General features: G+C 38.7%; 1 protein-coding gene across 13 annotated transcripts in view; it reads left to right on the top strand.

Moving 5' to 3' along the window:
- PLCB4 (phospholipase C beta 4) overlaps positions 1-15,834 on the top strand; it is a 185,525-nt gene that overhangs the window by 152,625 nt on the left and 17,066 nt on the right. For all 13 annotated transcript variants that reach the window (XM_085053980.1, XM_085053984.1, XM_085053977.1 and 10 more), the window contains 6 exons: positions 2,414-2,502; positions 2,906-3,056; positions 5,776-5,825; positions 5,947-6,012; positions 10,986-11,101; positions 14,801-14,876. In XM_085053980.1, the coding sequence (XP_084910106.1) occupies positions 2,414-2,502; positions 2,906-3,056; positions 5,776-5,825; positions 5,947-6,012; positions 10,986-11,101; positions 14,801-14,876 (548 nt within the window). The remainder of the gene's footprint in view (positions 1-2,413; positions 2,503-2,905; positions 3,057-5,775; positions 5,826-5,946; positions 6,013-10,985; positions 11,102-14,800; positions 14,877-15,834) is intronic.

Raw genomic sequence — 15,834 nt, forward strand, 5'->3', positions numbered from 1 at the left:
GAAATGACTCAGTTAAAATATTTGCTCAACTAAGGACGTGCTTCTGATTTGGGATTGATGTTTTATGATACCAGACTTTTTCTAAGAATAGAATTTAAACTTAGCCCTGACTTTGATGTGGCTTGAGCTGCTGAGTGTGCCAGACCCATAAGGAGAAAATACGTGTTTATTTTATTTTTTTAAACTGCATTCTACAAATACTGAAATAGAAAATTTGTTTTTCAAGGAGAATTTGAACAGCAGTTTAGAATTTCCAAATTGTGTGCTACACTGTCAGCATTCCTGAAGCTGGTTTATTTGACAGAGGTAGGAAAACATTGCTACCCCTAAGTAACAATATTGTTACAGTAAAATGCTACTAGGATGAGAGGACTTGTGGTTGTAGTTTATTGCCAGCAGTGGCAAAACCAGACTCCATATTAATAGAAACTAAATGAGTTCAATTATAGTTCTGCTCTCCCTTCCCAGATAGGTTGGATGTGCCTCATGTATTTTCCTCATTGATACAGAACAGCAGCATGATGAACAACTGGGAAATAACTTCTGACACTCAGGTGGAATCATTAGTATTCTGCTGGCATGTGGTTTTTAATTACTTATCATCTGCAGTGAACTTCTCATTGTTTTATAAGCTATCATTAGGATCTCCATGGTTTTTTAGCAAACCTGTAGGAAGGTAGAGCTCAAGTCAGTAGCTGCCTACTTTCTATTTTCTTTCTTTTTTGTTTTTTTTAACCTGTGTGAGTAAGATTTAAAAATGTGCCCTAAATAATAACTAGAATGGGTGATGCATTGTAGGCTTTAGAAGATGTGTGGTTTTCTTTTTTTATTTTATAGCTTAGTAATTTCTTGTGGTTTATTTGCATCAGCTCCTCTGTTCCCAATAAAACACAATAATGGCACAAATTGATGCAAATGGAGCAGCATTCTCCAAAGAGAAGCTTCTATAATAGAAATCTGTAGTGAGTAAGCCTGGCTGCTTAGGTTAGTGCCTGGTATCCTCTGTAATGTACTCTTCCAGTGATTCTCAGATAATTGTAATTCTCCCACAAAATGCTGTTCCCCTCCCCCAGCTCACCTCCCTGGGGAGAAGGGGAAGCATAAGCAGAGGACAAACGACAATGTGAGAGGCAGGGATGAGTCACATTTCCCTCAGAAGTGCTGAGCCTTTGGTGATGTGCTGGTGTGGTTCCTTGCACAATGCACAGAGGTCCTGCTCTCCCAAACACGTTAGTCATTTTTACCTAGAAGCTCGTGATAATCAGGTTCCATTTGCAAGTGACGCATCGTGCTGGCAGGGTAGCCCTGGGTTTTCATTGAGAAGTTCGTGCCAAGGACAAAAAGACATCCTTAATGAGTTAGGGAGAGGAGAAACAGTCGGTGCTGAGCCACAACCCATTGCCATGGCTAAAAATAAATTCTACATGGCTTTTGTGTATGTGAAATAAATTTCAGAAGACATCAATGGGTCACAGCAGTTATTGGAAATGACCTATTTGTGTAGATAAACAGAGCTTTCAAGGGCAATGCCAAGTGTTTAATACAACTTTTGTGGGAATGGGAAACCTGTCTGTGCTGTGGCTTCAGAAGTGCATTTCACAGAATGACTAAGGTGTGGAGGGAGATGATACAGCCCAGCCCCTACTTTGCACAAGAAGTTTCTTGCCAAACCTTTGATGGCTTGGATATTTCACTTTTTTTTTTTGACTGTTGGAGTTAAGCATGGAAAAGGATTATTAGATATGCATGTAAAAATTCACAGCACTCTGTCAGCCTGTAAACCTGTGCTTGCACATTTGTCACTGCATATAGAAAACAGATTCAGTGATCTACCTGGTACCCAGGGCTATGATACCGTGGTACTGTGTTATGTGCAAGATTCAGATTTGCTCATTCCTAGAAGGGCCATTTCTCAGCCTGTCGTGTTCCAGACATGGAATATCAAAAAGGCCGGTGAGATTAGATTTACCTGATTGCTTTAATCCACCTGAAACTGCTCTTCAACTAGGAAATAGAATGGCATTTTCTGCAATTCCCTGCAGTCCCAACTCAGTCAGCACCCCGTCAAATAACCGAGGCACGAAGTCAGTGGCTCAGGAGATGCCATCCTGATTTCAAATTCCCAGTCACTAACTGGAAGGAAGTTAGAGCAGCTTCAGTCTGATGGAGTCACTGAATTTTCCCTAAATAAGGTACCTGGATTATTATCACACCCTTGGTGCATTATAAAGTGATCCATGTCCCAGGTGCTATGGAAATGGACACTTCCAGTCCTGCCAAATTCACTACAGAAAGCTGGACTCTTGTTGCAAGCCATGTCTTATAATAAAGTAGGGGGTAGAATAAAGCCTCTGTGAAATACTAATTTCCAGATTCAAAGCTCACAAAAAGTTGATTTTTTTTTTTCTTACAGATATTGTGGATGCTTTATCAGACCCAAAGAAATTTTTGTCTATCACAGAAAAAAGAGCAGACCAAATGAGAGCTATGGGTATTGAAACTGTAAGTAGAATCAATGACAAACACAGGCCACTTGTATCCATGCTGTGTTCTCTATTTAAAGTAAACTGCTCCTTCTACAAACAATGCACTTTATCATTTCTCATTTTCAAATATAAGCATCTTTGTCTGGCTTATGTCATTTACTGAGATACTCCCTGACTTTTCATGGATCGCATTAATACATCCTTTAGAAGGAGAAATTTTAATAAATGGTGACTGAGCTGTATTTTAGTTGAGTAGCTATTTAAATTGGTTACAAATGCTTTTCTATAGTGCTGTTTGAAAATATGTTGCAATTTCATTGCATTTAAAGTAAGCAAGTTTGGAAATTTTCTATGCCCCTACTTTTTACACAACAGGTAAAAGAACAATTAGTTTATGATGATGTGAATGTTTCTTTCAGAGTGATATAGCTGATGTACCAAATGACACTTCCAAGAATGACAGAAAAGGCAAAGCCAATAATCCCAAAGCCAATGTAACACCTCAGAGCAGCTCTGAGCTTCGACCAAGCACCACAGCAGGCTTTGGGTCTGGGACTGACACTAAGAAAGGTAGGCAAAAATCACTCCCTCTGTTCTGAAGTGATTCAGAAAGGTGCAGACAAACACTCATTAGTCAAGTTTAGTTTTGCAGTTCTATTCCTTCTTAGAATTTTGCCACTGGGAATTGTCTGTCTAATTTGCAAATAAATTTTGTGTATTACTAAAATAACTGCATAAAGATAATACAGCTTAATTTTACTAAGTGGCCTCTTTTTGTGGCTGTATACCTAGAGTATACAGCTCTATTTTTAATAGATATGTGTATAATTTACACATAACCTGCATGACTCTGGGAATAGTTTACCAGTAAAGATTCCTGGAGGAATGCCAATAGGAGTGACTACTGTCTGGCATAGTCCACAGAAACTCTTCTGCTTTTTTTCCTCCTCTCACAAATCCCTTGGCAGAGTTGCAGATTTAAGTAATTAAAGGTATTTAGAATTCACTGGATTCTGTAGAGATTTCCCAACAATTAGAAATGTTTTCACAGTGTGGTTTTACTCTGAATAGTGATTATGGAAATGGCATGTTTATTGTAAAAAAAAAATAAAATTAAATGTGCTCATTTATAAGTGAATAAGTCATTTTCCTAGCTATTCACAGTTCACTCTACAAAAGTCATTTTATACAGTCAAATGGGATTATTTGCTTCTCCCATATCATCACAGGTAATGAAGATTAAGTGAGAAAATAAATTTGTATGAAACGCAAGAAATATTTCTGTTAATGGGCCACAAGAATTAGAATGTGGTTCACTCACTCATCCAGCTTGGCCCAAAGCTATTGACAGGAATGAAAGGAGCACTGAGGGCTCTTGTTCTTAAATTTAGGCCCACATGGCTGAGTACACACTTGTGAAGGGATTTCCTGAGAAAAAAGGTGCCATTTCTGTGGAATGGCTTTTGGCAATGAATCAAAGGTTCAGGTTGTTTCTGGCATCTGAACTCTTTCATAAATTCTTCCCTGGTGTAAACCCCAGATCACTTCATGCAGTGAGGTGTTTTCATATTTCATGTCTCATCACCAAGATGCACAAGTGTTCGTTTTATTGGGCATTAATTAAGCATGAAATTTGCTGGGGTTGACAAGTGGGTCCTGGTTGCCATGGGGTCAGACTTGGACAGCTAAGTAAATCTTCCCTGCAGTAGTTCTGTGTAGTAAATGTTTTAAAATAAGATCCTGAGCAAGTCTGTTTAAACACAGCAGGTTGATGCAGCCCTGGTCTTCAACTGAGGTTTCAGTGCTTAACACTTTCCTGTCTGCAATTTTTATCTGTATTCCTGCGTGTTAAAATAGAGCTGATCATTTTTATTTCCCATGTAATGATCCTTATTTTCTATTTCTTATCTCTATGATTTACTAAGAGCTGAATAATTCTACTGCTGTTGAAATATACAACTCATCTTTTTATTAGAAAGTATTTATCCAGCAAAATGGGGAAGGCTTTCAAATGCACGAGAATGTTGGGTTTGTTTTTTTTTGTTGTTCTCTGGCTTTCAAGAAGAGTTAAATGAATTGTGTTTTTGAAAACTTCAGTGTTTATCTGTGCCTACATCTGTTCCTGTCTCATTTACTAGACTAATGTTGGTACCATGTACTTGAGAAAAATCTTATGCTTCTAAGAAAAGAAAAAATTCATATTCCCTAAGGAGATTGCCTACCTCGCCTCCCCGCTTTTCTTTTCCTTTTACAGCATCTGAGCATTTTCCAGTTAAATTCACCTTAAAAGCTAAAAAGTCCTTTTCAAGGCAAAGGAAATTTTATAGTCCACATACACTATTAAGAGCAGTTAACTAAATTTATTTGCAGTGTGTTTATAAACAGGAAAACATTTTTTTCCTGGAAAAAATTTTGTAAAACATTACAATTCTCATGTCATTGTATTGACATTTTTATTAACGCATATAGGATGTGCTTAGAAGTTTTTAAAAAACCCACAGTATGTCACAAAGCACTTATTAAAGCATAAACATGAACTGAGATTGGGTTTTGTTTGCATTGCCATTAAAGTGATCAAAACATATTTTCATTCATCTACATAGTACTGTTAGTATTGTGTGATTGTAATTTCGTTAGAATTTTCACTCCTTTGGTTTTCTCTTTCTCCTTCATTTTTTTAACTCTCGTTTAATCTTGAAGTGCACTTCTGCTCCTTTCCCCATAGCCTGGTATTAAGCAAAATGCAAAATTTACTTTTGTTATCATACAGGCTGCAGGTAAAATTTCTCTCCTGTGTTTTAACTTGAGAAGTACACCTAGCCTCAGTTATTCCTTTTGTAGTCATGTTAAACCCTCCCCAAAAAACCTCCCCATTGAAAGAAATGGTGTCAGAGCAATTTCCAGCTAGACCTTAAAATTCTGAAGTTGTTTTAATATTCAGATATGGTTTGCTGTGTTTGCTGAAAAGGAGCTTTTCTCAATTCTTAGATTGCTGTGTTTTGACACTTCAGTCCAGAACAGTAAGACATTAAAATACACTCATTGATTCATTTCTTTTTTCACAAGGCAATTGATTGAAGAGTGTATGGGAAAAGGAAATTAACTGTATCTTAGCTATATCTCAACAAATAATTTTCTCATTAACCTGCAATTTTTTTTTTTTGTGTGGTGAAAAATATTAATTAATTGTTAAGTTAAATGTAGGTTGCTGTGGTAAAACTCAAATTTTAAATATGAGATACACTAGTATGTATGAAGTTTTAGATAAACTGTATCAATGCCTTCCTAGGTATAGACCTTATTCCTCAAGTGAAGATAGAAGATTTAAAGCAAATGAAGGTAAGTACTGACATGAGCTTTTCAAGATGTACTCCTAATTTTTTGTTTTAAGCAGCCAGGATTTAACCTGGCTAAAGTCAATATGGCCACAGAAAATTTTATCCAACTTCTCTTTTTTCAGGCTTACATAAAGCATTTAAAGAAACAGCAGAAAGAGCTGAATGCCTTAAAGAAGAAACATGCCAAGGTATGATCATTGAGTTCTCTGAGCCCAACTGAAAACACCTGCTCACTAGCACAGGCAGTTCCTAATTAAGTTATAGGGAAAGACTAAGGAATGGTAGCTGGACCCCCAAGAAAGGCATATATGTTTTAAATGTGCTGAAATATGCCCCAGTGAGCACATTATCCCTTCAGCAATCCTTTGTATGTTTCTCTGAGACTCAGTGCATGTTTGTTTGACCCAATGAGCATCCAAGGCTCACCTTTCTCACGTAATGATTTTATCTTGCTCCCTCTTGCATGACTTATTGACAGGTAGCATGGAAAAAAAAGGCAGTAGTGATGGGAGTTCGTGCTGCACTGAAGACAGGCACTGGAGAAACTGCAAAGTCACCAGAGAGAGCAGGAATGTGTAGCTGAGAAATGAAATGCCCTGGTCCTCTTCATTTAAATCTGTGTTCACCACTTTACAGTCAGCTTTTCCTTGGCAGTGATACCACAATTACATCTAACACTACCACAAATATACTTCATGTTAAAAAATCACAGCCAATTTTCTCCTGCCCCCTTTCATTAGAAAACCATTTCTCTTGTTGCAGAAAGACTTACTATAAGTGATGAAAATATCTTAAGTTCTGACTTTTGGCAAACACCTAAATCCAATCTGGGCTTTTGGGGCAGTTGTCCCCTTGCTCTCTTTGCTTACGAATTTCACTGCAAATCTGATGTTGTGTGGTTGCCTGGGCATTTTTATTATCAGTCTTTATGTTTATTTTCATGCCTGTTGTTTGGGCATGGGACTCTCTGTACAATGAATATGGAGAAATTACTTTCAATAATTGGCACTTTTGTGGAGCTCTTAGTATTGAAAGGCATATAAGAAAATTAAATAGTTACATTTCAGCCTCCTTACTGATTCTGTGCAGAGGGGAAATGAGTGATTTCTGCATTTTTGTGTTGTGTTTAAAGCCCATGCTCAAAAAAAAGTGTCTGTCACCAACACTTCTGGACATCAACAGTTTGTAGACTTTCCTAGGGTCGATCTTTTGGGGGCCTTCTTATTTTTAAACTCTACTTTGTCATTTTACTGGCCAACAGCCAGCAGTTGGCTCTAGAAAAGCTCCTGTGGATGTATAGAAAACAGACATACTCACTGTCTCTGTCCCTCAAACACGTGACCCACAGGAGTGTAAGGATATATGAGCCAAGATTGTGATTGCTAATATTTAAAAAAAAAAAAAAAAAAGAAGATCCATCTGTTCAGGCTTGCACTTTCTTCCTCTAATCTGAGGCAAAAATTGCCAGGCACTGTGCACTCAGAAGGGCTTTCAGCATTAGCTCAAGCACAGCTATTTTATGTCTGAGGCAGCCTTAAGTACAGAGTGCAAGGCTGTCCTAACAACCAAGTGCCTGCCCAGGGGAGCCTGCAGTAAGGACAGCTCCTGGAATTCAGAGAGTCTGAGCAGGAAAGTGCAGCCATGTTAGCTCAGAGCTGATCTCAGGGCACTGCTCAGTGTGCTCATCACTGTTCTTAGTGGCTTTTATCAGCTGGAGTGGAGCAGAACTCTGCAGTTGGTTATCCGTGATCAGCCTCAGGAAGCCTTGTTTGAAGCAGACTGAACTTAAAAGTTCCAGAAATAGCTTGGCTCTTGTTTAACCATAGACACTCCAGAGATCTGGAGGAGTGAGTAAGTAGAAGGCAATTGTTCATGATGCTTAAGGAAAGAAAAGTCTAATCCTTTTCCATCCAAAATTGGCTTTGGAAAATGCATTATGGAAGACAGATATTAAGTTTTAAGGCTTCCCAGCACACAACACTATTGGTGTTATTTTTTGATGTTATCTTTTATTTACTTTGGTTCAGCATTTCAGCCATTTTGGCTCCATCACCTCTGATAACATTCTCCAAAAATCCCTCTGCTGGGATTGCTGAAGAGCAGATGATTGCTCTTGGGAGCAAAGAACATGATCCAAACCTCAGTCCATTTGGAAGCTATCAGCCTCTGGTGCTACAGTATTTTTGGTGCTTGACTTTCGAAAAACAGTGGCAAATTCATGTAATTGTCACCATTTAAAAAAACCCCTCATTAAGAATAACTTCTCTTGAATTTTATCTCTGGTAACATGTGCTTTTGGTAATTTTAAAATAATGTGTCCGGTCACTTCTTCATAGTGCAGAAATGCTTTTCTTTAAATGATGCATCCATAAAAATACCTGCATTTGGCTGCTTTTGAGGTAAAATATTTCCTGCTTACATTCTCTGGAGTAACTTTAATCTCCCAGCATGAATTAATATTAATATATTCAACCACAGAACAGTTGATGTGTCTCAATGATGTCCATTGATTTATATCTCTTTTTTGTGAATTTATATATTGAATACTGTTTAGGTAAATGATCTGAGGTGGCATCACAGGCCAGTGGGTTATAAAGGCAAAGAAAAAAACATGAAAGAGTTTCAGTCACCAACTTCACCTGTTAGCAGCCTGCTCTGATAGGCACCTACTTCATTTTAATGTTTTGCAGGGCTGTCCTATAGTTCTGTGCTTTTTGGACTAGACAGAAGAGGAAGGGTAGTGAGGGATTACCTTGATATGTTCTCTGCCAGTCAGCAGCACAAGAGGATTGTTGTGTGCAGTTTTAGTGGTTCCAGGCACAGCAGGGATAGTCACAAGTACCCCTTGAGGAATTTAATAAGGTTCTAGACAGTAACTAGAATTGCATAATTAATATTAATCCCAAAATTAATTTCCTACACATTCATATTGACATTGAAAATATGTACAGTTTGAATTAAAGCCCAGTAAAAAAGAACATTAAAAGAAAATCTCCATTTCACAATGCAAAAGCAAGAGTACAAAAGACTATGAGACTGTAGGGTATTGGAAATGTTAGTTCCTTCTTTTTATGTCCTCCTTCTTGTATTCTGTAATGAGAGTCTTTCAGACCTCTGTTTTCAGTTGTACACAGTATTTGTGTGGCATTAGGGTGATAGCAGGCAGAAATAACTGTTTGTAGAATGGGAATTTATTTCCTCTTCCCCTTAATAGACTGAGCTGGGATTTCTGCACACCCCCCCAAATGGAACAGTATATGACTCTTTATTCTTTTCCCATGGATACTCTTGCTGTGATTTGAGTATTTTTACACCAATTAGGTGGCCTCTTGGAACAGTGGGAGAACTGTGGCTTCAGTTTGTAATGACATAAAATGTTGAAATATATTCATGTAAAAGGTGTGCAGATTCAGTGGACTTGAGGAAATCATGAGAACCTGCCTGAGGAGACTTTTACCTGCAAACATATTCTGCATCAACCTAGAATGTTACCAACTGAAACTTTGCATTTTAAAACAAAAGATGCTACAAAAAACCACTCGTATTTCTTGGAATCTTGACAGAAGTTTGTGGTGTGATGGATTTTCTTCTGAGCATAGACAGAAAACCAGCTCAAATGGGGAGGAAGACCAGGGAAGGGAATGAGGGGGATATGGTCCACAATGTTTCAGATGCAAGAGATGTGTATGAGTAGTACGTAGATCAGTATGTAGAACAGTAGAGGGGATCTGCAGAATGTTTCAGTGGGCTTGTGATAAAGTGTGAGGGCTTAAATGGTGGTTGTCCTTAGGGAAAAGCAGCAATTCTAGCTCTGCATGACGTGCCCTCCTAGATTATGGAGTGGGCAGATGTCTCATGCTTTGCAAAGTTTGTGCTTAGTCTTTCATGGCAAGGGTTGGATAGTTCTGCTCACTTAGAGAGGAGTGGGTAGTTTGAGGTGCTCTCAGTTATTTCACCTGTGGCTGGTTGGTGCTTGTCGCTGTTGAGCAGCTAGCAGAGTAATGAAGGCACCAGTTCTCAGTGGCAAGAAGGAATGACCTTTATTGTTTTGATTTCATCACATATATAGAGTTCTCAAAAGTCACCCAGATTGGTCAGTCAGAAGCCTTCCCCCAGGCCTGATTGGCCAGGCCTGCACTGTCCAAGTTCTGGGACACTGTTCCAACAACATCCAAACTTTATCTTTATTTATAAAACACAAGAAAATTTCTCATGGGAAAAACCTGTGCTAGCCACAGGTGCTGTCAAGCTTGAGACATTCTTTTCACTGTCTGTATTTTTCCCTGCTGGGTTAGTCAGTGTAAATACCCCCTGGTGAGGCTGGCATGTTTTAATATTGACAGAGTCAGTTTGTTTCCCTTTAAATCCTCTGTGGAACAGAAATTCAGTTCCCCACTCTAAATGCAGCACTTGGAAGCTGTATGTGTTCCCTAGGGAAGTGCTTGGCAGATGTTGGAGCGCTGGGATACAGCTCAGTGCTAGATTTTTTAAAGCATTGCAGCATTTCTATTAATGATTTTGTAAACGTGAGTGTAAAAGCATTTAAGTAGCATTTTTAGAGGAAGAAACAGTGATAAGGCAAAGGTGTGTAGAAAATAATAATAAAGAGCAGTAGAATAGCAAGTGTAGAATAGATGCAAAAAGAGCTATAAAAAATAGAGATAAAGTCGTGGATGAAGCCATATTAATTAAGGAAGTTCTTTTTGCCATGATTAGATAAAATGTGGGGCAATTGGGTATTAATAAAATAACATAAATGAAAGAACCATTTTTCCTATTGTAGTGTAAAATCAATATTTAGTGCTCTCCTTGCTGGTCAAATATTTGCATCATTATGAGTTGCTGTTCTGATAAAGGAGAATATAAAGTTAAGCTCAAGAATGAACTGTACATGTAAACACTAAGTGAATTTTGTTGTTTCTGGCACAGCCTTGTAATGGAAAGGAACTGTCTGTATGCACACTCAAGTGTGTAATGTGTGTTAGTGAGTCATCTTTCTATCACAGGAAAAGTTTTTTCCTCCCCTTCCGTAGATAACTGTGCTCCTCTGCCAGGTGACCAGTGTCAAAGCTGTCTGATCATACACTGGTACTTCTTACCCTGTAAGGAAATTGAACATAACAATCCAGCAGCCTAATGGTAAGGTCCTGCTGTTTTCCAGGAGCACAGCGCCATGCAGAAGTTGCACTGCACGCAGATTGACAAAATAGTGGCCCAATATGATAAAGAAAAGGTATCATATGAGAAAATGTTGGAGAAGGCAATCAAGAAGAAGGGGTAAGATATTATTTTAAATTACTTTTCTTTAGACTTAAAATAGATTTTTTATGTTACATTTTTGTGGTCCGGAATAAAGTGTTCATCAAAAGGTTGTTGCAGCTTGAACCAGCATCCTGCATCAACCTGAAAAAGAGCTCTAGCAAAGGGCCATAAATGCTGCACTCACTCTGCCTTTCTCTACTCTTCTGCTATCAGAGTTTTAAAAGTAAAAGAAATGGAGTTGTGTCAAATTTTTCTTTCTGTGATCTGGTCTGGTCTCACTGCACTCCCCAGGCAATATCACTGTCATGTTCAGTGGGAGCAGACTAAGGTCCTCAACAGTTCTAATGACCAGAAAGCAGCAATGACTTGATTTTGGGCAAAAAGTTGGCTTTTAAATCCTGAATGTTTTAAAATAATGGACTTTTGCTGTGCTGTTAAGTTGAAGTTTCTTCTTGACAAAAAACCTATAGATCCTCAGGTGGGATAGATCAGTCTTACTTACTGGAAGATGCTGATGACTTTAATAAAATGCCTAATTCTAATTTGGAATTAAGTAGCAGGACCTGCTGTTTTCTTGCTCGTCTGGCAACAGTTTCTCCCCTCCACCTTTCACCCTGCCACTGCAATGTCATGGAGACAGCCGGAATTACTTCGGTTCCATATCCAGCTATGCTAATAGTTGCTCTTAATTTCATATTGTTGTCATCTGGCAACAGCAGCTGGCAGCAACTCACTCAGTGAATGCTGAACATAGATGCCTCTTTGGCACTGGATTCTTCCAAGAATACTTTTTATATTAATTATTTAGAATGGTGGTTTTTGTCTGTGCCTGTTGTAAACTGGCAAAGAAACAGAAATAGAAGTGTCAGAAGCAAAGAAGGTAAAGAGAATTCTCCTCACTAAATTATTGAAAGCTCACAGTTCATGCTGTGCTTTTTTTGTCCAAGACAGGAGAACTGTAAGCACACAAATACTTCTAAGCTAACTAAGACGTTTCTTCCAGAAAATCACTACTTTTCCAAACAGAAAGGAGACAACTACAGGACGGATTATTTTAATGTGACTTTGATTCAATTTCATTGACTACAACACAGCAGAAGGTTACTGATACAGCTGGATTTTTAATTAGTCAGGTTATTTACTACAGTGGCAGTGAAGTGAACTCTGGGCATTGCACCATAATTATTGTGAGGGCAGAAAGGTTTCCCTGTGCTCCAGTGTTTGTTGGCCTGAGAAGGAGCCAGTGCCTCTGCCTGTCCAGACAAAACAAGCAAGGAAGGTGTGTCAGGAAGTTAAGGGTGGAAATGGCTGTCCCTGTGCAATAAATCTTGGGAAGCTCTGGATAACAATGCTGTCCAGAGTACCGCCAAATGGTACAAGTATCAGAACAGCTGATAATTTGATTCCCAGTTTGAGGTCACTTCATTGGCTACTTGCAGCACTTTTAAAAAATTTTATAGCACTTCTTCCATGGATACCAAAGCCTTTATGATAGCTCCATATTATGAGTTAAAAAAAAAAAAAATGGAACTGACCACTCCAGAAGCAGTGCAAAGCCAAATAGTGTTCCTTACCGTGATTCCATACTTTCCGTTGACTCCAGAGCTCTCAGGCACCTGATGGCTCTTTCAGTCATACACGAATAACTGTTGCCATCTAATTAACAGCCAAATCAAAATCAGTATCAACACAGACTTTCTGTGAAAACAGTTTTTAATGCCATATCAAAATATTTGAAGGGTTTCCTTCAAGGTGAGCTCTGAAAGCCCATTCTGTGAGGTACTTATGCTCACCCCAGCTGTGCAGTGTATTAAAGGACATGCTTAAAAGGAAACACATTGATTGACACTTTTAAATTTTATTGAACTTAAATGATCTGATGAATCCAGAGTCCTGGGTTCAGTGACTACAGGACATGCTCCATTTCCCTGGCTATCATTCTGGAGCTTTTGCAAGCAATAAAAGTTGTAAGAGAACTTGTAAAATGTGTTTTTAAGGCGTTCATATGGAAATTGTCAGATTATTTCCTGACAAAAAGGCCTTTGATAGGTGTAAAGACAACTTTCTCTTCTGATCTAGTTGAGCAGTTTTTTTGTGTGGTCCATTTCTGCCACATGGTGTGACAAATGTCAACTGCACATTGTTCAGCAAAGTAGGATTTTTTAATCACATGCTAATTCGCTGACAGATGGACAGGATTTCACTCCCTGTGCTATTTCTGTCATACACTTCAAATGCTTACAAATCTCAGAGAGGCATATGGGGATAGGTATGGTTGTGTTCCCACTCTGAATTGGAGTGAGGGCATGGGAAGATCCTTCTGACTTATTGGACTATCCAGAAATTCAAGTGTAAGTGTGTGTGTGTGTGTGTGTGTGTGAGCATGGGTAGGTGACACTGGCTTGGGCTCTCCCTGAATATTTGTTCCCCATGGAGCTGTGACTCCATGGTTTAACCACAGACTCTGCCTCTGCGGCTGGGGGATAATTCCCATTCTGTCCAGTGGCCAGACTGGCTGGAAGTTGCCTTGGGGTATGATGAAAGGTGCATTTCCAGGTGGTTTGGATGTCTGGGATTCTGAGGAGTCCAGTGATGGAGCTAATTAGGCTATTTTGGGATAAAGTATGTCTGATTCACCTAAGAATCAATGTCTTTCATACTGAAAAACAAGTCAAGGATTCCATTACAGCCACACCTGATCACAGTGTAATCAAACACACTTCCCTTTCAGGCAGAGGTAGCAGTGGTCAAAACCTCTGTCTATGGCTTTAGATTGCTTCCAAGGTGTCAAATCAGTGATAGAAATATCTACAAAATTTCCCTTGCTCTGGCTAGAAAATGACTGGTGGCCCTTGGGAAAACACATGCCACACTATTTTCAGTAAGGGCTTTCCTGGTACTGTTTGATGATAAAACTGTCGGCTAACTTCCATGAGTTTAGCAGTACTTTGATATGAAAATAGGATTTAAACTTGTTAAGAGTTTCATAAATCTCCTTTTCTGGAGCAAACGTGGATTAACGTGGATTACTGCAGTCAAGCAATGGCCATCCTTATTAGGGCTAGTTGCAGATGATAAATGAACGTGTCCCTGTCCAGACAGTGCAGTTGCATTGCCTTACATCAGTGGATAATCCAACACAGAAATATTACAGTGGTGTTCAAATAGACTTCTCGAGACACTGTTTTATTCCAGGCTTCTCTTTTGCAACCCATTCACTTATTCTCACTGAGGGACATTTTCTATGGGTGCTCAGTTGTAGTACACCCAAATTACCCTGTGAGGTAATTATTTTAATTACTTCATTCTCTCCACCTCAAACTAAATATCAGTAACAAAACTACTTTTAAAACTGAGTGTAAAATCATGGCAAGGCACTGAATAGGCCTGTAAGATTTCAGGCGGAAACTGGTTTCTCTTGGCAAGGTATTTTAAGCCTGAAAAAGGAACCAAGTATCATAAATGGAGATGCTTTGACATCCTCAGCAACAGAATAACTGCTGGGCCAATCTAGAATTAATCATGTGGTGTTTGAATGGAATGATCATTAATCCAACAATATTTTGTAAGTTGTGAATGAGTTGCCAGAAGAAATAATTTCATTCCAACACGGTGCAACACTTCAGCTTTGATTAACATTTTAATTAGTAAGAGCTGACTGAATGGGGAGACATTTAACTTGTGGCACACATTTGCAATTTTCCTTTTTTTTAGAGGAAGTAATTGTGTTGAATTGAAGAAAGAAACGGAAATTAAAATTCAGACACTAACATCAGATCACAAATCTAAGGTAAGCAAACAGCCAATTTTAACACATGCAACTTCTGAAAGAGGGATTTTGAGACCCAAGTGGTAGTTAATTTTCTTGGACGCATATGAATAGTTTTTGGCAATAATAACATGTTGAGAAGAATGGGTGTAATTGAGGGTCTAAAAGTGTTTCTTAAAAAATTTTTTTAAAGCAACGTCAATTTCCTGCTGTTTTGAAATTTTTTAAGAAAGCGCCATATTCGTGCCTCATGAAGTGAAACTGGTCATTTGTGTTAGTTCTAGTTAAACAAAGAGAATATGTGTTATATGAAATTTGGACGCTAAATACATTCCCAAAATATATACATAAAGAAGTTTCTATTTAATTTTCCATCATTGGCACTGTAGCCTTGGTAATCTGTTTCTTAGGGAATGGGTAGTCCAAGTTGCTCTCTAACCAAATGCCTTATTTCTAGTGGAGTTTTTGGCCCAAGGTTTTTTTGCTTACTTGGTTTGTTTTGCCCAAGGTCCTGTGGAGTTAAAGTGCCCTGGGACTCAACCTCAGTTAATTTGAAAAAGCTGATCTCAAGCTCATGGCTCACATGGAGCTGCTTAGAGCTCTTTCCTCTGTACTTTCATCCCCCTACTGTGTTCAGTGACTTCCTATTTCCTTTGGAAGTTTTCTCCTGGGCTTGTTGACATGCACTCATGTTTTGGAAAGATATCCAGAACAGAGGGTGGCAGGGGCACCAGAAGGCTCATCCATGTACAAAATCATGTGGAGGGAGAAGAGTACTGCAGACTGACCCCCGGGAAAGCTGAAACCTCTGAAAAGAATCAGACAAGAATAGAAAATACACACAAACACATCTTTGAGGCTAGAATAAGTTCATTTTTGTCTTGCCTTCTTTTAACTTTGGTCTTTGGTTTTACTATTTCATGTGGAGAAGATCTTGGTTTTCTAAACAAGGTTTGCTTTCTTGTTGCTGCCCTCTCAG

Source organism: Lichenostomus cassidix, chromosome 3 (assembly GCF_008360975.1).
Source record: "Lichenostomus cassidix isolate B80296 chromosome 3, HeHo_3.0, whole genome shotgun sequence".
Lineage (NCBI taxonomy): Eukaryota > Metazoa > Chordata > Aves > Passeriformes > Meliphagidae > Lichenostomus > Lichenostomus cassidix.